Source organism: Pseudozyma hubeiensis (assembly GCF_000403515.1).
Source record: "Pseudozyma hubeiensis SY62 DNA, scaffold: PHS58, whole genome shotgun sequence".
NCBI lineage: Eukaryota > Fungi > Basidiomycota > Ustilaginomycetes > Ustilaginales > Ustilaginaceae > Pseudozyma > Pseudozyma hubeiensis.
The window spans coordinates 946,557-967,476 of NW_012133840.1; the positions used below are offsets into that span (position 1 = coordinate 946,557).

At 57.0% G+C, this 20,920-nt stretch overlaps 6 protein-coding genes across 6 annotated transcripts; 1 reads left to right on the forward strand and 5 right to left on the reverse strand.

Moving 5' to 3' along the window:
• Positions 1-40: 40 nt before the first annotated feature.
• Positions 41-8,097, reverse strand: PHSY_006504 (hypothetical protein; the record flags this gene model as incomplete). Its single annotated transcript, XM_012337106.1, has 3 exons — positions 41-1,276; positions 2,181-2,365; positions 3,681-8,097. 3 exons carry the CDS (start codon positions 8,095-8,097, stop codon positions 41-43), a joined length of 5,838 nt encoding a protein of 1,945 aa, XP_012192496.1.
• Positions 8,098-8,705: 608 nt separating this feature from the next.
• On the reverse strand, positions 8,706-11,114 carry PHSY_006505 (cAMP-independent regulatory protein; the record flags this gene model as incomplete). Its single annotated transcript, XM_012337107.1, has 1 exon — positions 8,706-11,114. One exon carries the CDS (start codon positions 11,112-11,114, stop codon positions 8,706-8,708), a length of 2,409 nt encoding a protein of 802 aa, XP_012192497.1.
• An 826-nt stretch (positions 11,115-11,940) lies between these two features.
• PHSY_006506 (hypothetical protein) lies at positions 11,941-12,435 on the reverse strand (the record flags this gene model as incomplete). The annotated part of the gene is made up of 1 exon (XM_012337108.1): positions 11,941-12,435. One exon carries the CDS (start codon positions 12,433-12,435, stop codon positions 11,941-11,943), a length of 495 nt encoding a protein of 164 aa, XP_012192498.1.
• Positions 12,436-14,702: 2,267 nt separating this feature from the next.
• On the forward strand, positions 14,703-15,122 carry PHSY_006507 (hypothetical protein; the record flags this gene model as incomplete). Its single annotated transcript, XM_012337109.1, has 1 exon — positions 14,703-15,122. One exon carries the CDS (start codon positions 14,703-14,705, stop codon positions 15,120-15,122), a length of 420 nt encoding a protein of 139 aa, XP_012192499.1.
• A 93-nt stretch (positions 15,123-15,215) lies between these two features.
• On the reverse strand, positions 15,216-15,875 carry PHSY_006508 (paired amphipathic helix protein Sin3a; the record flags this gene model as incomplete). The annotated part of the gene is made up of 1 exon (XM_012337110.1): positions 15,216-15,875. One exon carries the CDS (start codon positions 15,873-15,875, stop codon positions 15,216-15,218), a length of 660 nt encoding a protein of 219 aa, XP_012192500.1.
• A 3,007-nt stretch (positions 15,876-18,882) lies between these two features.
• PHSY_006509 (amine oxidase, flavin-containing) lies at positions 18,883-20,737 on the reverse strand (the record flags this gene model as incomplete). Its single annotated transcript, XM_012337111.1, has 2 exons — positions 18,883-18,986; positions 19,084-20,737. The coding sequence occupies 2 exons, from the start codon at positions 20,735-20,737 to the stop codon at positions 18,883-18,885; spliced, it is 1,758 nt and encodes a 585-aa protein (XP_012192501.1).
• Between the last annotated feature and the right edge of the window lie 183 nt (positions 20,738-20,920).

Below are 20,920 nucleotides of genomic sequence, written 5' to 3' on the forward strand. Positions count from 1 at the left end.
ACCAGAAGTAGTTGGTGCTGTCCATAAAGATACATGATTCTCAGGTCTCGGTCGGCTTCTTGATGCCCATTTCGTCTGCCGAAGGTTTTGGGAATGGCACATGCTCCTGCAGGTCGTCGACACCCTTGCTTGGCTTATGCGCGTCTCCGTCCGGCGCTACAAAGGTGCCAGCTTCAGGCAGCTTCGGGTCGTCAGGACTGGATGCACTTGTCTCGCTTGGCTTCTTGATGCCCATCTCTTTGGCTGTCGGCGTCGGGAACGGCACGTGCTCCTGCAGGCCGTCGACGCCATCGCTGGAACTGTGCGCGCCGCCATCCTGCGCCACAAAGGTTCCCGCTTCGGGCAGCCTTGGATCGTCTGGCCTCAGTCTGTCAGCTAGGCCTGATGTGGGCGATTTACTTTTCGCCGGAGCCTTGTCTCTCTTGCCATCTCTCCTGCGTTCTTTCTGCCACGTGCCCGAAGCTCTCTGCGCAACACCGCGGGTCTTTTCTGAGCCCACATCGACCGGCACGTTATCTTCGACCTTGCCGTCGCGAGCTGGAGGCATGGCCGAGATAGCGAATTGGGTGCTCGCGCTGTTGACCTCTGTAACCGACGCGTTCCTCACTGCTGCAAACAGCGAAAAGATGAGGAACATGACTTGGTGATTTTGTCTTCGGAAGCCGTGCGCCACGACATATGTTCGAAGCTTTTGCAGGGCCCGGTGTCGCTCCTCTTCGGACGCTTGACCGGATCGGTATTCGTTCAAGAGGTTCATGATCACGTCGATGTTCTGCTTGGCTGGGAACGGAGGTTCCAGACCGATATGTGTAGGCAGTCCGATGGCAACTGACACTGAGCGCGAGTCGAGGAGTACGATGGGATCGACGCCTTTTGCTTTGCCGTGCAGCAAGTGGCCGAGTTCGCGGTGGAACCTCTTCAAGTGGTGCTTGGTCGGGAAGTGGAAGGTGTTGTATAGATACTCGCCGACCTCGGAAGCCGACAGCGCATCTTCGTCGGCGCTGATGTGTCTTTGGCGACGAGGAAGGGTAAAGCCGGGCTCGGCGGGTCTCCACTTTTTCCGGCTGCTGATGACGATGGGCAGGCGAGCGATATCTTCATCAGAGAGCTTGGCGATCAGACTCTGCTGGGATGGTTCCAACCCTTCTTCGCGCATGTAATCGAGGCGCAAGAATGGAGAGGCATTGGGGTCTTCGTCGTCTCGGCTCTCGGGCAAAAAGGTCGAAGACTCCGCCGATCTCCGGGGGATGGTGCGTGATGCATAGCTGCGACCAAGCTGCGACGGCGAAACAGTGCAAGGCGTCGCCGACCGGGCTGTGACCGTCGCAAGACGGGTAGAGCGCGATACCGGCGCGAGAAGACGTGTGCTGGTGCGTGCGAACATGGCAGCAAGAGAATGGTGGATGCTGTCAAAGTCAGGAGTAGTTCATGGAGGCAGGTAAGACACCTGGCACAGCTTGATCTTCCCAGCGCGATGCTGAAGAAAGCAAAAAGAGCGAGCGTCGAAAAGGTGGAGGAGAGACAGGGTTCTTTCCGGCCGGAAGCCAGCGCAAACGAGGACGTGCGTTGGTCGCGTGGGAACAACTTTTTTTTCTTTCTCAGTTCTTCTCAACTCAACTCAGCCTCAGGAATACTCGCAAACGCTCGTCCTTCCCTTTCTCCCTCTCTCCAACTCATAAACGCGATACAACTCAAATGGGTGTAATATAGCTTCTCTCTGGAAGTGGCTCCTCCAAGCTCCTTCCTCTGCGCTGCCATGGTGCATCAAGTCGCACTTTCCTGAAGCTGCGGCGACCACGGGACCAACTCGTTTCAACAACCTGTCGATCCCATTACCATCCATCATACCCTTCAACACTTCCGGAGAGACGTGCAAAGGACCGCTTTTTTCTCTCGAAAACCATTTTGCAGCCTTCTCTTTGCCATCTCGTGTGGCAAACGACATGCTGTAGGGAAAGTCCCCGGACACATCTACAAACTGGAAGAAGACCGAGGCGGGTGCATTGCTAGACGTTCTTTTCGCAAACCTTTTTTCCTTCGAGACGTGGTAACGTACGGAATGTTGGCGATCCTCATCGTGGACGTTTTAGGTGGTCGTTGTGGAGCTTGGAGAGCAAGGAGGTGATAGAAGCGATGGAACCGGGGTCGGAGAAGATATACAGCATGATCAGAGACCATACATGAGGAAAGCGACCGTCGCCGTAATGGTGCGTTTTTCGAAAAATGGCCATCTTGCTCTTCTTCTTCGATCTCGACTCTGCGTTTCCATCAGCTGCTGCTCGACCGGCTTCCAGTGACCGCTGTCTGACGGCGTCTACATCAGATGGGGGTGGCTCTTTTCGGAGATCGTCTCGTGTTTCAGGAACTGGGTCGGCAAGAGAGCCGTCGGCATGTTTTAATCAGTCTCGCAGTCAGGCTTCGTTGTTCGCAGCTTGTTTGCGGGTTTGAATTTGCGCAGCAAGGGTACGGATCTGTTCGTGTGAGGATGTTGTTGCAGGACCGGATCACGGGGGTTTGTCTGCCGGGTTGGAGGAGGCTTGCGTTGGATTGGTGGGGGGTCCTGACCGGTGACGATGTTTCAGTGAGAGGCAGAGTGGGGAGATGGGAGGAGAGTCATGCGAAGACATGAGCGGCTCGCCTTACACCAAACCATCTCCATCCCTTCCCTCTTCACTACGATTCTCGCAAACCGAAACGATCCCCTCTCCATCCTCGCAAACCGTTACCCACTCCTTCCCCTCGCTCACATACATCTCGACCGGCTTCGGTTTCCATCATCTTCTCCCCAACACAATCTGGTTCTTCTGCGCGTCTCCATGCTTTTTTAAGCACCTGCAGACGAAACTCGCGGCAACACATCCCATCGCTTCGTGGTTCTCTGCACCAGATCGATGATGCTTCTGACTCCAACCTCTATAGGGGTTTTGGAGAAGGATTGGATCTTGTTAGTCATTTTTCTATTGCTGATAGTTATGCGGTCGCCCTTTTCGACGGAAAGGGTAACTCAACGGGGCTTACTCTTGCATCGTCTCTCTCCTGTTATTTGGGGAATGGACTTTTAGCCGTTGTGGAACGGTATAGTACGAGGCTTCAACAGCCTTCTTCTTTTCTTGATGTTTGCTTTTTTGTATGGATAGATTTGGGATCATATTGCGTTGCTCAATCGTTGTTGGTCATATTGTTCACACACGAGTCGTCTCTTAAGTCACTTTGCGTAAGAGATCCATCCTCGCTGAATTGCATCTTATCCACTACGACTTAACTCGGTCTTGGTGTAGGAGGCCTGACTGGGCTTCCACCGGCATTTCCCGTCGCTGCCGCCGCCCCGTTCTGTCCTGCACCCGCCGCACCCGCCTGCTGCTGACTCTTCTGATTTTGAGCGGCCAACGCCTGGATCGCCTGGTTCAAGACCTGCTGTGGCGGTCTTCCCGCGGCCCCGGCCCCCGCTGCCGCTGCCGCAGCTGGGGGTCTCACCCCACTGGCACCCGCCGCCTGGTTGGTGGAACCCTGTTGCTGAGCCTGCTTGTACAGCTGGATCGCCAACCCGTTGATCTGCTCGGGCGACAAATTGCTCGTTGCCAAACTGATCGCCAGCTGCTGCTGAAGAGCTTGAACCGTCGCTGGCATTCCACCAGGCTGAGGCGAAGGCGACGGTCTTCCCTGTGCCCCCTGTTTCCCACCACTAGCAGGTCGCGGTGTACCACCCGGTCTCGCTGCAAACTGTTGCGCTTGTGCAGCATTGGGAGCCCTCATCTGCGCCTGCGCCTGAACCTGCGCAGCCTGCCTCTGCTGCTGCTGATACATCTGCAGTGCCGCCGCCGCCTGCTGCTGCTGCTGCTGCTGCTGCTGCTGGGAATTCTGCATCGGTCGACCCTGCTGCTGCTGTTGCTGCTGCTGCATCAGCTGAAACTGGTTCATCGGAATCTGTCCCCCCTGCTGCGCAGCCGCAACCGCTGCCATCTGGTTCCGAAGCTGCTGCTGCTGCGCCGCCGCTGCAGTAGCCGCTGCCAGTTGCGCGTGGTACTGCTGCTGCTGTTGCGGCGTCAACGTCGCCAACTGCTGCTGCGTCAGCGGTCCCACCGCCGGCCGAACCTGAGGCAGGTTGGCTGCTTGGTTGAGCTGTTGTGTCTGCTGTCGTTGCTGCTGCTGTTGCTGTTGCTGTTGGATCTGCGCGTAGAGCGTTTGCATTTGAGCGGCTTGCGATGCTTGCAATTGCGATTGAAGTTGCGCCTGCACTTGTTGCTGCTGCTGTTGCGTGGGTTGTTGCTGCGACTGTTGCGCTTGCATTTGGGCTGCTGCTGGTTGTTGCGCTTGCTGCTGCGGTGTTTGCTGAACGCCCTGCTGGCTCGCTGCGCCTGCTACGTTGTTTTGCTGTGCTTGTGCAGTGGCTCCGGGAAGAGCAGCAGATGTGCTGCCGATCGGCAGAGTCAGATTCGCAGCTCCGGCGGCGGCAGCTGCCCCCGGCTTGCCAGCCTGTGCAGCCGGCGCAGCCGCTTGCCCTGGGGTGCTTGCGCCCGCTTGCTGCTGTGCCATTCGCTGAGCTTGCGCCTGCTGAGCCAATAGTCTCTGCTGCTGCTGCTGTTGCTGCTGGTAGGCCATCTGAGCTCGCTGCTGCTCGTAAAACTGTCGAAGGGCAGCCTGGTCACGCTCGTTCTTGAGCGCGCTCAGCGACTGCGGCGTGATGGCAGGTCCAGCTTTGATCTGAGCATGCGTCTCGTGCGTGTTGAGGTTCACCTTCTTGGTCTGCTGCGTCTGCTGTGCCTGCTTGCTAGCCTCGCGCCGCTTGGCAGACTTGCGCATCACCTCCATCAAGTTGCTTCGTCGCTGCTTCCTCTTGGAGCCATCGTACTTGGAGCCCATCTTCTTGCTGAGCTTGTCACGTTTACCGTTGGAAGCATCGCCGTCCTTGCCATCGCCCTTCTTGCCGTCCTTGTCTGCGTCGGCTGCCGGCGCAGGCATGGGAGGCGGTCCGGGAGGTGGCTTGCCTTCTGCAGCTGCCTGCTCGATGCGCTTGCATCGATCATAGCAGTCCCAAGGCTCTCGCGTGTCGGTTGCCGTATTCAGTCGAGTCGAGTTGAAGAGGTCAGCGACGAGTGCCCAGTTGTTGTGATACTGCTTCGCCAGCGTCATCAGATAATTGTCCTCGTCCGAAGTCCACATGAACAAGGCTGCCCGAGCGTCTGACTGGGTCGGCTCGGCAGGCGTCGTGGAGACGGGGCCACTAGCATCCTTAGCGGCTCGGTTGCTTTTGCGTGCAAAGAGCAAAGAGCCTGGCAAAGGCGGTAATCCCGCATCGGTGCCATCTGCGACTCCTCGCAGCGGATCCGACTGCTCAGCGGCTACAATCCAGTCGCTGTCTGGAAGCCATCGGCCATTAGCGCGGTTCTTGGAAGGCTCCAGCGTGCTGACGAGGAGCGGGCGCGAATCGAGAAGCTTGGTGACGTGTGTGAGACGTGGTGGCTGGTTCAGACTTCCCTCGTCCCAGCGCCTGTCGCTTTTGCTGTTAGAGTCGGGCAGAGAAACACCCCCGTACAGAGGCAGTTCCGGGAACATCTTGCTGAAAGACAGCGAGCCAGGCTCGAGCAGGTCCGCAGCATTGGAGAGATCGCCGACCTCAATGCCCAAGAGAGCGGCTGCAGCTTCTGGATCCAGTGATTCGAGAAGTGCAGCTGGCGACACAATCGTGGTGGTGACGCTAGTGCTGAAGATGGGGGCTCTTAGCGTAGCGAGTAGCTGCGGCGGCAATTCAGCGGTAAGTGTCGAGTCTGCATCTTGCGGCTCGCTCCGCAGGGCGTTGGCGAGCTTGCCGTCGTCGGCAGCGGTGCCTTCGGTGTGAGCTGGCAGTGCAGACGTCGACTGCTTCTCTATCGACACGGGAGCAGCGCTGAGAGCAGGCATAGGTTCTGGCTGAGGCAATGGTTCCCGGACAACTTGGACGACAGGTGGCTTTGCTGGCTCTCCCGAGACGAGCGCAGCCGTCGCCGCCTCCACATCGTCTGCATCTGCGTCCGCCTCGTCATCTTGTCTGTCTGCGTCCATCTCGAGGCGAGCGTCGGCTGCCTGATCTGTGGTCTCGAGAGCATTTTCAATAGCCTGACTGACGGCTTCGTCGGCTTCTTCCGCTCCGTCCATCGTGACATCGGCATCCCGAGCGGGCTGGACAGACTCGGCGTCCTTTATGGTAGCATCCGCGTTGCTCTCCACTTGTGTGCTGGACGTGGAATCAGGCATCTCGACATCGTCGACGGCCTCCTCCGTAGCGCGCTGCTCAACATTCTCCGAGACGGTCCTGCGACGGTAGGGCCTCTGCACCGACACACAGAAAGCGGCTCGTTCGGCGGCCGAACGGGCACGATGCCATGCAGCAACTTCGTGGGCGAGATGGAACGCCACGGTCATCTTCCACCGTCTTTCCTCCCTAAAGTCGGTCTGCAACCACTTCATCTCTTCCAGCAGATGATCCCAATGCGACTTCCTGACGACAGGGCCCTTCTGCTTCTTGGGCTGACGGAAACTCCATTCGCCCTGCGCTTTGAGCTTTTCGATTCTTGCCATAGCGCGAACGAAGCGCTGCTCGTTGAAGGCCACCTTCCAGTCGCTCGTCATCAGACACTTGTCCGCCTTGCCAACCATTCCTGCGCCCGGCGATGCTCGAGCGCGAACATACCATCGGTAGAGATCTGTCTGACCGGAACCTGCGGGTCCGATCTTGGCAGCGGCGATGCTGGAGTACGAGTTGGCGTTGGAGTGGCTCAGAGAGCTCGCTAGCTTTCTGCCGCTGCGGTGATGGATAGCGCCGCCCGATACACCGGCGCCGGTGATACGTCGGGTCGGGTCGGGAGGCAGAGGTCGCAAGGATGCAGCGTACGTGACAGAGAGTGGATTCGGGGCTAAAACCTGCAAGGTCGGGTGGAGTGGAGGCGCTACGATGTTTTCGGGAACGGTCGGTACGACCATGGGCGAAGGTGGTACTCGCAGACTCGTTGACTGGGACGAAGCATTGCGTGCGAGACCAGGCACCGGTGAAACCGCTCTCTCGAGCGCGCTGGACGATTTCGATGGGGATGCGTCGCGAGTGTCGGTGGACTCGACTTTGATTGTAGGTGTAGATGTCTGAACAGCTGGAATGGCAGCTTGTACATCCAAATTCTGAGTGTTCGCATCGACCGAGCCTGTTGCGGAGGAGTCAATGCCGGAAAGGATGGGTGGGATCGGCGTGGATGATTCGATGACAAAGCTTGGCACCTGACCAGGCTGAAGCGGAGCTACGCGCACGCCTTGGGTCTCTGCAGCAGTGATGGTGAGCGGCTTAATCTTGGCGACGCCTTCAGCAATCGCGCGCGCTTGAACTGCAGCAGCAGCCCGGGCAACCGCCTGACTACGGTGCAGATTGCTCTGCTCCACTTCTCTCCTGAGGTCGCGATCGCGTTGCACCTCGCCGGCTGGTGTTGCGCTCGTAGGCGTTGGAGGAGGAGCGACTTCTATTGGACCGGTCTTGAGCTCTTGCGAAACACGCTGACGGATCAATTTGGGTTGTTCCAAAACATGATCCTTGATGGACTTCTTCATGTCGAGCGCCAGGTGATGTTGGTCGAGAAAGGATTTGACATGCTCACGTGCGTCGTCTTCTGACACCTGCAGAGTCTGGCCGAGCTTCCATGGACTCCCCGCGATCTCCTCCTTGTCGAATGTCTCTGACATGAAGAGCAGCTCGCGCAGACTTTCACGATGCGTTCTTTCCATATCTTTCAGCTGCTGTTGCCGTTGCTCAAGGAAAGCGGACCGTAGGTCGTCCAGAGTGACCATGCTAGTAGACGCCAGCGCATTCCACTCGTTCGGATTGAGCAGAGTAGCAGACAGGGCGACGGTGGCTGCGGCTGCGATGGATGCTGGATGATTTGCCGTTACATGCTGCGGCGGCGGTTGCTGCTGTGATGGAATTGACTGCGGTGCGACGGATGGAAGAAGTTTTTGTGATGTTGTTGATGGCGCCTGTTCTGGAGTTGGAAGTGCTGCAGACTGCGTGAGTGATGTTGCTGTGGCCGCTGATGTGGCTGGCGCCGGTAGCGCCAGCGACGGCACCGGATCTGTGCTCATCGTGAAGCTGCTCGTGTAGCTGACAGAGCGCCCGCGCTGAAGAGCACAGCCTGTAGGCTTCCGGTCGAATAGAACTGTAACCGAGGCACGCTACGAGTGTGTCGTGTGTTCGTGCTGGCTGCAGCCGATGCGCCGATGACGAGTGCCGAGATGAAATTTGAGATGATGGTGGAAGGGACTTGGAACGACGAAGAGACTCGATTTTCCTATTGGGAAATACAGGCCAGAAGGATTTGTCGCCCGAAAGAAATTGGGCAGGGTGTCGGATCGCGTCTCTATCGCCGTTGAGCAGAGGCGCGACTCGCGCCTGAAGTTTGTCGAGTTGAGTTCTTCGCCCAACATCTTACTTCCTACAGTTTTAGCTGCGGAGCGCTTTACGGCTGCGGGATAGCACCGACAACACTCTGTGAATGTGGTTAGCACGAGAGCCCCTGTCATTCTCAGATCGTGAAATGGAGACATAGTACAAGACAAATTGCTTCGCGGGCTGAAAGCTGGTCTTCATACAGTGCAGATATGGATCGGAGGAAAATTCATTTATGCTTGTGCGAATCTATTTCAGAATCGATGTCTGGTGAGCCACCCTTGCTCTTACCTTCCTGCTCGACTCATGGTAGTGCCGGTCTCGTCAACATAACCTTCTCGAACCCAGAATCGTCCGCGGCGCCTGCGTCGCTGGCATCCGTGCGGAATTGGCGATGGTAGCCCTGATCGTGCGACGTGCCTGGCCGAGAAGACACTGCGCCATTCCCCTCACCAGCTGGAGTCGACGTCCATGAGGTGTGCTCGTTGCGGGCCGACGCGTTGCCCACGTCATGCGATGCGGGATACGCTGCAGCGTGACGACCAAATGCTTGCTGATCGAGCTGGAGGCTGTCGTGTGAAGCTTCTGCGTGCGACGGCGGCTGAGCATAATAAGACTGCTGTGCTTCCACTGCACCCGAGGCTCGACCGTAAGAGTCGAAAGCGGCAGCGTCGCTTGCCGACACCTGCTGCTGCGTCTGCTGCTGCTGTTGAGGTCTCGGATAAGGACTTGCTGGGTCCGAGTGGACATGGAGAGCTTCCAGTCCGCCCGTCTTGACCACGCCTGCCGCGTCCAAGTCGTTGGCGTACCCTGCTTCACCGGCCCGCGAGATGGGACGCGAAGAGTAGTGCACCGTGTCTTCGAGCCGAGTTGCAGTGGGCGGATGCACGCCTTCAACATACTCCTCGTTTCGCCCCGTCGACGCCGCGTACGAGTGACGGCTGTCGTGAGACGAGCCGGTGTTTGGAGGCGAGCCAGCAAAACGTGGGTAGAACGAGGATGACATCACATTCGATTGGCTATGGATCGGCAGTGCCGTCAACCCTTGACTCGTGGCAGGCGGTTGCTGCAGATTGTGCACGAATGACGTCGAATGGTTCGGCTGGTTGGAGTCCCAGCTTCCACGCGCGAGCCGCGAAGAGAAGTGGAAGGGATCCTGTTGCTCTTGCTTGCTCCAAGATACGTCCGATCGCGTCGGCTGACTCGGAACCATTGGTATCATCGAGCCCGGCTGAAACGAGTGCTGAAAGCTGCCGTGCGAGTCGACCGTCTCCATCGACGGATGCTGCTGGTCCATATGCGATGCATGTGAACCTCCGTTGGCATTGCTTGCTTGTCCGACGTGTGTCATCCCAAGAAAGCCATCGTCTTGCTGGCGCGGTACTCCAAACGCCCCATGGTCTGAAGGATAAGGGGCGCCAGGCTCCATGTCGCTGTAGCTTCGCGTTCCGGCGAAGAAAGCTCGCCGACCAGAGGGTGAAACCGGTCCATTGTCCATGGTCGGAGCGTTCGAGTAGAGGGAATGTGCCGCCATGCCGTGTCCGAACGTCATCGGTGCTGGTGGGTGATAAGGCTCGAATCGCGAATTCGCACGCCTGCGCGGAGCATCCGAAGATCGGCGGCTCCTGTAAGGGATCGACGTCGACGACGTAGGAAGCGGAGTTGCCGATGCCGGTAGCATGCCGTCGCCACCGATCTGATGCGGATATCGATGTGTGTGCATGTCGCCGTGGGGAGCATCAGAGGGCAGACCGGGCGAGTAGATCGACAGCGACCGGCTGGCTGGTCTCCCCATCCCGTCTTGTCGCGCCTCTGAGGATGAGAAGCTCTCGTTGCCACTGCTGACATGACCGGATGCACGCATAGCGTTGTCTGTAGACTCGCCAACGTATCTCGGCACGCCATCAGGGCCGATCTCGACAATGGGTGGGTATCGGAAATTGGCTTTGTTGAGAAAGATGGGCGAAATGCTGAGCGAGGAGAGCTCGGGCAGAGTCGATGGTATGGTGAGTCGACTGTTGTGAACGTCGTCGATCTTGTAGTACGAGATGAGGTGCTGCGTCGAACCTTCGACTTGGATCGAGATGGTCTTCTTGCAGAGTCCATCGCGCACGAACGGGTAGCTGCTTGTCAAGCTTCCAACGATTGTCCGATCCAGCTCGACCTCGCGCTTGGCTGTGTTCGAAGGACCGGCGTGATCATCCATCACACCTACGAGCCCGGCTGCTTGCGGATGCGCCTGTGGGTGCGCTGAATGCTGTGCGTGAGAAGGGTGGCCAAAAAAGCTGTCGTGATCGGCGTACACTGCGTTCGAAGAGGATGTCACGTGATCCAACCCCTGGTAAGCGGTGTGCTCCTGCTTGTAGTGTATCATCTGCGCGTCTGCATCCATCGCGTTCGGCATGAGCGTCAGAGGCACATTCCGAACCGAGGCGTGAAAGTTGACGTTGCTACCGCCGCTGCTGGGCATTGCTGGCATGCCATATGCAGTGCTGTTGGTGACGAACGCCGGTTGGTCGGGAGATGGCTTCGGATCCTTCTTTTCGACCTCCCGGTATACCAAGAAGTTGTTCAGGATGCGGCTTGGACTCCATATCATACCGTCGGTCCATCTCTTGATGCTCGACTCGACCTCGTCGAAGACGAAGATGGTACCGCTTGCGATCTGCTTTCGCTCATCATCACGCAGACGCCGAGTGATTTTAGGAAGCATGCCGCGTCGGACGCCTTCGAAGATGAGCAACGCATCGCGCGTCGAGTGCCTATTTCGTAGAGAGAAAGGTCAAGTTGGACAACCACTTATAGTCAGCAATCATGGCCTAGACGAAAAGAGCAGTGAGAAGGGCCGATCGGTAGGCGAACGGATTAGAAACCTACACATAGCCTTGGAAAGTAGCCCCTTGATGTGAGCTCATCTTCATATGCCTCGACTGCTGAGATCAATAGTGGACAGAGGTTGGCAGAGGTTGGCAGTAGAAACTCGTATGTGAGCGGACGAAGAAGGGAGATGCGACGGTGATAAAAGTGCTGCCTAGATATGCACGCTCAGTCGTCAGAGAGCGGGTCGAGAAGAGAGGGAGGGGCAAGCCGTCGGCCGGTGGTATCGAAGGCAACCGCGGGACAGAGCGACGAATATCGTTGCCGACGTGGCGACAGCCTTCTAGAAGGCGCAGCTGCAAGCTTGATGCCTTTGCCTTTTGGAGCCTGGACACTCGCGAGGTGCGCCGGGCAACTGAGGCTGAAGATGACGAAAGCAAGAGATTGTAACGAATGTTTCGGTCTTCTCACAGCGTCGGTCAACCGATGTATCGAGGTCGAGCGAGAACCTTGTGTGCGATAGACTCGCTGATGTAGTAGCCTTGGCAGGGGACTGACGGAAGCTTTGTCGCCGGAATTCGCGCGGGAGTCCTCTTGAAGGGCAAGGTGGCGAAGAAGAAGGCCAAGTTGGTGGGGCCGTGTGGTAGCAGAGATTTGCGGCAACAAGTGGCAGCAGCTCGGGCTGATTGGAGCTGAAGAAATGTTGTACCACTCGCTTGGTGCTACGTCGAGCAGACCCGACGAAAACTTGCCACTCTGACGCCAAATACGATCGTGGTGACAAACTGCCCTATGGAGGGTAAACGAGCGCGCAAGCTGTTGCACTGAGGACGACTGAAGCTTTTGATGCGAGCTTGTTCAGAGGGCAACGTGCGTGGTATTGAGTCGCGTACGGGTCGAACGAGAGCTTTTGATGATAAAGTTAAGCTCGACTTCCTCGACAAGGTGCTAAGCTCGTCGAGCAAGCAATCGAGAGCTCGAGATATAATCAGTGCACGTACCCAGGCTGAGGATGCAACGTTGCCACTGCAGCAGAAACGCCGAGGTATCAATTCAAAGACGACTTCGGCGAGCTCGGCGTCAAGTGCGTCACGTTTTCCCACGATGCGCTGGCCGGCTCTCGGAGCAGGGCAGAACGAGACCGAGGTCGAGGCTGCAGCAGAGCCGACGTCTGAGATTGGCGGAGATGAGCGTACGCGTCGATGCGCGATGAACATCGGTTCACCCCGCCGGTGCGTAAGGCAGCGGTGCAAGACAGTGTGGCGCAAAGCAGAACAGCAGCACGATGCGCCTCTCGTGTTCTTGAAGGAGCGTGCGACCACGATAGCTGATGTTGGACGCCTGATATGAAAGAAAAGATTAGTCGACCTCGAGCTGAAGCCGATCAAGAATTATGCTTGGCTTGCGAGAATCTTTGCGAGACGTGCTGCCTGTGCTGATGGCAGATCCCTGCCGAACGCAGTCGCACTTTCGAACTCGCACTGGGTGGCACAGCCTGTGCCGAAGCTTCGGATCTGGTTGTGACCGCCTGTGGTAATTGAGGGCGGGAGCTCTTCAGCCCGTCGAGGGATACTTCCGGATGTTGGCTAGCGCTGCCTATTTGCTAGGCGTCGCCAGATCGATGTGTGGCACTGCGGAATTATGGCGGAGGATGAGTTACGTGCAGGGTTGCGCAAAGACCGGCTGCTGTGACAAGGTTTGAGACGCAAGGTTCTGGTGGGACAATCGCGACTTGCGTACGAACAAAAGCGAATGTGGTCCGGTGCGTCGATTGTGGCAAACAGATGGGGAGCAGCGAGGAATGCTCCGAGCCCAGACGTTGCTGATGGGGAAAAGGTTAAGGTTGGCGACGCGATGGAACCTTGTGCGATGAAATGAGCTTGACCCCGTGGGTAAGAAGGAAACAGGAGCCGACGGGTTGGAATGTCTGGGGCCAGCGGCTCAGGACGAGGCGATCAGACGGATGTCGCGTTGATGCAATCGATGCAAATGAAATGAAGGAAGAGCCTAGAGTGAGATTTGCATTGGTCTGCAGCTCTACCTGCAGTGATGAGCCCAAGATGATCGCGTGCAACGAGACTCAGCCCACTTCTTGAGTCACAAGAACGGAACTGTCGGGCTGATGACCTTTTGAGAGCCAATCGACCAAGTTTGATCCGAAAACGCTCAAGCAAGACGAGCAAGGCGCACGAGACGAATGCAACTTCTTCTGCGGCTCTGGGAAAGGTGCCGGCTTTGATTTGATCTAGGTCCGTATTGACTTGGTATCACTTGCAAGCCGCTGTCATTGATCTGCTAGCGAGGCGGAAAACGAGTTGATAGGAGGGAACGAAGGAGTTTGTCAGCATGGTTCAGGTTCAATCGACGCTTCGGAGCCGAGCACTTTGCCCGAATGCGTTATCTTGCGGCAAGCGGAATGCACCATGTCTGGGAACGACACGCGTAATGCGTAATGTATTGGTGCCACTTGAACCAGCAGACACTCGGATGATGCCATGCACACTTTCTCGTAGCGCAACGGGGTCAGTCGAGGCGCCAGAGAAGAGATATCTGATGGATCTGTTGAAGCTGACGGTGTGGTGTCGAGGTCGCAGCGGTACTGCTTCAATGGCGGCAAGACCGACAAGCTCACTTACGTTGACTGAGAGATCGACTTTTGAAAAATGGCTGCGTGAATCGTCGGAGCGGCGCTGTCACTGTTGCCAGTCCGTCAACCGGTAGCCAAGGAAGGTGCGAGCGAGATGTGGACGAAAGTCGCAAATTGCAAAGAACAGGATGCGGACGGTGAGGTATGAGGATGACGAGGCTAATGGCTGATGCTGGATGGATAGGTTGGTCGGCCAGGTGCAGAGAGGCTGGGGGGAGATGTGGAAGAGCTCGATGGTGTAAAGTTCGTGAGTAACGCATCGGGATCGTTCAAAGGCGAGGCATTGCTTGGTATGGATGAGTTTCGAGTGTTTGTGGGTCTTTAGGGACCGGCAACGTCACGTTCCAGGCTCGATGCGAGCGTGCAGATGAGGGCGTCTCGAGGATGTTAGCGGCGCATGGATTTGCGATGTCTCGATTTGGCTTGAGAGAAGCTGTACCAGGGGCGTCGAAGCAGTGGAGGCGGATGGTGTTAATGAACCGTGAGAGGGGTGGTGGGAGGGACCTGGTTGAGAGATGAGGTGGCGCCGCCGTTTCCGTTCGTGGTGGTGGATTCGAACGTAGGCCTGCGATGGAAAGCAAAACGAGTGTGTAGATGCGATTGACGGAGAGAGCGTAAGGGGCGATGCAGGACGAGAGGTGAAAGATGCGCTACAGAGACAAATCAATCCTGTCACCTTGCCACGGCAAAGATGTACGGGTCGGGGATCGCTAGACACCTCGAACCCAGAAGCCGGACTATTGAAAGAGCAAGGGCGAGAACAGCGTAGCGACCATGGCGGAGGAGCAATGACCCAGAAGACAGGATCAAGCGGGTGCACCCAGGCGGGAGTCGGCAATGGCGCTTGTGAAACGTACACAGGAGTCGCTTCAGAGTACTACCATTGACAAAGGTGGACGGCTGAACGCGGACGACTGCATCGAGTGTCGAGAGCATGAGCGAAGCTGCATAAGGGTCGGGATCTCAAAAGTGGACGGAGATACAAAGCAGCAGAAGCAGCGGCTTGGCTGTCAAAATGGCAGAAGAAGGCATCGCGTAATTAAGTCGGGTCTGTGCAAGTATGCCGAGCGGCGATCGCGCCGAGAAAGTGGGAACCAGCGTGAACAACCAGAGGCATCCATTCGTCTCAGACAGGGTCCTCTCGTGAACCGTAGTGTAGAGGTGTACGGCGCGCCCACACGAGGTCGGAGGTTCAAAAAGCCACAGCGATGTGTGCAGTTCCGCATAGATCAGACGGTGCCAAACGGCACAAGATGAGACGCCAAGCAAGAGGACATCCTTCGACCACAACAAATGCGCGCCTCGAGATGCGATGAGCCTAGGAGCAATCTACAGCGCCAGTCGGCCACCTTAGGTGACGCTTGCATCGGTGACTTGTTGGTTTGTGATTGGTGTTTCGGATGACATTCGCTTGCCATGTGCGCATGGTCCATCCATATAGTTAATGGCTGTTGAATATTGCGAGCGCCTAGTCCACCCAAGCCTCTCGGTTCGGATGGACTGCCCAGTACGCTGTTGTTCCTGTCGTGGTGCATCGCGGCACACTGCGCAAGTGCTTCGAGACCGGAGCCGACTGGATCCGCCGTCGGTGACAGGATATGGATGTGCTCTGGCAAAAGGGCCATCCATGTCTGAAACAAAGACGCGGTAACAATCATCGTGCTGCACAGACAAGCGCTGTGGTTGACTTCTACGATGCAGATCCAGTGGCGAGCCGAAGCCTGCTGTTTGCTTTTCTCCTGCTCTCCTGCTCTGCTCCCAGAATGGCAATTTCTTCTTCGACCGTCCAAAAAAGCCACGGATTTTCCTTTTTGAGACCGTGTTTTTGCTCTCTCGCTTGGACACTGGAGTCGTTGGTCGCAAAATGCTTCTGTGCCACTCTTTCATCTCGTAGGACAAGAAGTCAGCCATTCGCCCACGAAGTCGATATTCAGTATGATATGACCTGAGGTGACAGGCACGGGTGCAGCGCGATGGCAGTGCGGCATTGCGCTTGCGCCTTCCAGCCATCTTGTCAAAAGAGGGCAAGAATGTGTTCACGTTCAGAAAGGGGAATGAAATAAATAAATTAAAAACGCTTGGGTGGATGGATTGCATGCATGAATGCAACCACAGAAGTCCGCCTTTGCACCGACCGACTCTTACAGATTTAGTTGCAGTAGTACGCACTCCTGCGCTTCTGCCAGGTGGCTTGCGCAGTGCAGTCGACGGATGATCAGCCCGTCAACATTGCACCGATCGGTCGCCCGTCGCCGCATTGAACGTGAATCGAGTGATCCTGCAGCGAGCCCCAAAGAAATGAGCGGAAGCGCGACTCCGCATGGATGCAGCGTCTTGATGTTGGGCCGAACCAAGGGCGTCACAAGCTCCAGCTAAGTTCATGCCATCTAGCCGCCAGAGGACCTCGGAACAGGGATCGGCAACTCCGATGACTGCACAACCAACGTCGCGACGGATGATCCTTAGCCTCCTTCACTTCGCTACCAACTCTCACGAGCCGAGCAGACCGAAGAAGCCGAACAGCACCAAAGGTACGGCTCTGTCTGTACCGCGTGTAGCACGCAGATCACGCTCTGGACTGTATAGCCGGCTGCAGATATCTGGGCCGCCGAGCCGCTCTGCACTTCTGCCGGCGCAGACCGCCGCTCTCGACTGATGCTGAAGTGAAGGGAGAGAGATCCCCAAGAAGACTTGCAGGAAGGCATACCGAGGCGTGTCATTCGACAACTTTGGCTTGTCTGATAGAGAATGTGTGATCGATTGGATAATGCCCGCAATCAGATTGCCTGGCCCTTGGCGCTCTTTGCTTTCTTGCCTCGCAGGGTAAGACATGGTCTCGCCGCAACACTTCGAGGCTTTGCTCCGTCTCACCCGAAGTTTTGCTGTTTTTCTCACGCTCTCCGAAATTTGAGTTTGCTTGCGACCTGAAAAGACGCAGCAGCTTGGAAGCATCACATCACGCTTGGCTGCCAGCCGTACCGTGCCTTTCGCGCAAGTTCCTGAGCTGCTCAGCTGCTCACACGGTACTGTTGCCCCGAACTGTGATCCGACGGATGCTTTCGAGGTCACCAACCTGCCTTTCTGGCGCTTTGTAGGCGCTGATCACGCACTCTCGCGCTCGAACCGCTAGCACGCTCCGTCGTGATTTATTTCCGTTCTTTTCCCAACGTTTCGCGACGACGACCGGCATCTCAGCCGACGATTGCCATCTGAGCTCCTCTGATCTGCCTCATCCTGAGCAACATGACAGACAGCAGCTTAACAATGCGGTCGCCGTCGACGCTGCTGATTCTAAAAAAAACTCTTCTCCGCAGGCACGCTGACACTTGTAGCGCCTTACCGCACCCCACCTGGTCGAAATGCACTATGGCGCTCGAGACTCTGCGTATATTGTGACGCTCTCAGGTCATCATCGCAGCCTTGCTGGAGAGTTGCACTTATGCGCCCGTACCCAAAGTCTCGCCGACCGTGTCAAGGTGACGAGCCCGGTCTCTGCATCGCTCAGACGCACGCGCCTCCCCTCACTTGGCTCCACAACGAGTGATTATGTCTCGACGTTCCCTCATGCTGAACTCTTGTAGACCGCTCCTGTGTCGCACCGGCGAACCTGCGACAACATCCAGGAACAGCATCGAACCGGAAAGCGAAGTGCTCGCACACGCCTGACGTGGTCGCGAGTAATTGTAACTTGGCTCCTCTGCATCGGAATCGATGCGGGTCTCGTAAGCATTCCTTGCGCAGCGGGGCAGGGCCACCGCATCGCGTCGCTGCCAAGAACCCCCCGTGCGGTAACCCATCCATCGCATTCAGTCGGACTCCGGCGCAGTATTGCCAGTTGGCGGCTCGGCTATCAGTTGGTCTCAGAGCGGACTGGCTTTTGTCCTGCCCAGCAAAGTTGCGTCTCGCTCTCGTAAGAAGAGAGGGGAGACCTATATGGATCTCGCTCACCTATACGTCGAGCTTGGTACGGTTCCAAGCGGTTCCACCGCTCGGCTACGAAGTCGGCCCCATTCCGCTGGTTCTTCTCAAGGCCGCCGCGCCTCGGCCTAGTCGGTCACCTTGATGAAGAACAATGCTTTCCAAGACCCTTTCTCTCGGGTCGTGATGATCTTCATCAGACCGCTTGTCACCGCGTTTACCGCGTTTTCCGGTCTTGTTCACAGGCATAGCTTGGCCCATCGAGCTTGCCCATCGAGCTCAATTGTGTACTCTGTTTCGAGTCGAAGAGCTATAACCGCCAAGGATCGCACTGCCTGTCGCCTCTGCACCGACCAAAGTAGCCGAGTTGGATCTTGTCCAGCTATCTTATTAATAACTTTGGCGCCCGGCGTCCTCACGGCACTCGACCCACTCGTGGCGGTTTGCTCCAGGCGCTTGCGATCCCGATCCCAGGTTGGATATCGAATAAATAGACCTCACCAGTGGCGCTCACAGTACGATGTCCTTCCTGCGCACACACAGCACTGAAAACAGTAGTCCTTCTAGGATGAGGACACAGTCTTGCCAGTCGACCCGGTGTCGGTCCTATGTCGCCTATGCTACCCGAGCGCCACGCTGCAACGACTTTCTCCGCGGGATGTCGTCCGCTCTAAGGCGCGTTCTGCGTTCTCTCTGCGCCACGCATGGAAGCCACCTGCGCTTGTCGCGCTCGCTTGAATTTGAGGATTTCCGCGGAATATACCTGCCGACTTTTTTTTTTGAGACGAGATTCAGCGCCATGTGCACCATAGTCCAGCCAGCCACATGTTGTCAGCCTCGGCGAATCGAGGTGCAGCAAGTTGCAATGGGAATCCCGGTATCAAGGCGGAGACACGAGCAGCGAATCCACGTGCCTCATCTCCGACGCCGACTCGGCTCTTCTTCTGGATGCGACAACGACGCTGCACAACATCTTTCTGTAAGGGGATCTTGATTGCTGTAGAATCGAGTAGAGTCGATGGTGGTTTCGGCATTGTCTCACGTGAAAACACCCCGACGGAAGAGGTTGGCAGGCGCGCATGGTCGAAGCGTGGCTTCGTCAGAGCTTGTTGGCTGTTCGGGGATGCAGCTTGTCCAAGTAAGCAAGCAACCGGTTGGCTTCCCGCTCGCCGGACACATAGGCACCGGCAGCCGATCCACGATCTGCAAAGGAAGAGTTCAAGGCATCGAGGCATTGTCAGTCTATCGGTCCCCTCCTTCGTCTGCGCTACGATCAGACGACCTTTAAACAACAACTTACGGTTGATCTCGGTGTGTTCACCAGCGAAGCCAAGACGGCCATTCCAAAGCGGTCGTGAAAGCGCCTCGAAGTCCAACGGCGAGGTGCCGCTTGCTGTGGATACGGGCGAGGTGGTCGCGCCGCCCGTGAAAGCTTGCTTGCCCCACCTGGAGTAGAAAATGTGCTTGGGCAGCTTGCCGCTTGCCTCATCGCTACCTCCGATTCGAGCAGTCAGATAGGCGTGAAGGGCGTTTCCGGCATCTAGACGCTCGAACGCCTCGAGCTGCTTGCCGGCCTCACCACCCACCATGACGAGCAACGAGTTAGACGCATTGTTGCCTGCTTTTGCCGAAGCGTCATCTGCCGGCGACAGCGACGAAACGATCAGCGTGGTGGACGAGTAGAGCTCCCATAGCTTCTTTTCAGCATCGCTTTTGATCGACGATGGCGCAGGCGCGGACGAGGGCAGAACGAGGAACGTGCCCGTCTTGCCGTTCCACCAGGGCTGCTCGTAGTGCAAGAGAACCTTGTTCAGGTTACCCACGGAAACACGCTTGATCGTCTCTAGCCTTCGCTCGGGCAGCGCAGGTTCAAATAGACCGGCCGCCGTCTTTTTAAGGATAGCGATGGGGATGGTGACAAGGGCAGTGCGTGCGGTGTACTCTTGACCCTGCTTGGTGGTGATCTTGACGTTGTTCGACTGGTCTTCGTCACGAACCGACTGTACTTCCTGGCTCGTGTGGATCGACGCTCCCAGCGAGGAGATTTCGTCGACGAGCTTGTTGATGATCGTGGTGAACCCGCCCTGGGGAGCAGCGTCCGTGCCGGCGAATCCGTTCTCGAAGCCGTGCCATTTGAGGCTGGCTTTTTCAAGCTCGATACCGAGAGGGATGTGGAGCATCCTCGCCAAGTCGCGAGCCGCCTTCTTCTCGCCTTCGGACTCGAGACCGGCAAAGAGGGGCGATTGGCTGCTGTAAAGGAAATCGGCGAGCGAAGTACTTGCGTCCGGCGGTGTCGCCGATTCGTCGTGCGCCGCAGCCTTTGCCGCCTCCTGGGCCTTTCCCAGGTTGCCTGTCAACTTTTGCGACAGACTCTGCGACAGAGGACCCTGCTCACCGACCACAACCGTCTCGCGTGGACTCGGAATAGTGACTGGAATACTGTACTTGTCAGTTAGCCCTTTCAGAGGGCTGCCTTCCATATATCCGTGCATCCAGGAGCAACCGAAATCGCACCAGTAATCCGCAGCACCAGGAGACGAGACCGTGCGGGAATTGTCGTTGACGTCCGTCTTGTCCGACCAGGTGTGCGTGAATGCTCGACCGCCGATTCGCTCCCTCGCCTCGAGGATAGCCACTTTGCGGCCGGCTTGCGAGAGTTTGAGGGCGGCTGAGAGACCGGACCATCCAGCACCGATGATGAGCACGTCGAGCATGTTGCTCGCTGCCGAAGTGGTGGTGGTTGCTGCTGCTTTCGCCATCGTTTCTTTCAGCAGTTGATGGGTTGGAATGTCGTGTTGAAACTGTGGTGGTGGGACGTTGGTGGAGGGAAACGTGGAAGGTGGGTTGGAGGAGAAGTGCGCGATGGTGTAATCAAGTTGCCGGTCTAGGAATTCGTCAGTGTGGGGGAAATTCGTACGCGGAGGTCGAAAAACAACGCTTCGCAGCCTGCGCATGGATCACCTCGATTGCGCGCTCCCACACAACGCTCCACCCCCACATCTTCTCACCTCGCGTCAGAAACTCGACCTTTCTTCCAACCATCAGGTCCCAATTCAAGAGCTTGTTCAGCACTCAGAACACAATCCGTCACCTTTCGGATCAGCAATTAGGACGTCGAATGGCTATCACATTCGCAG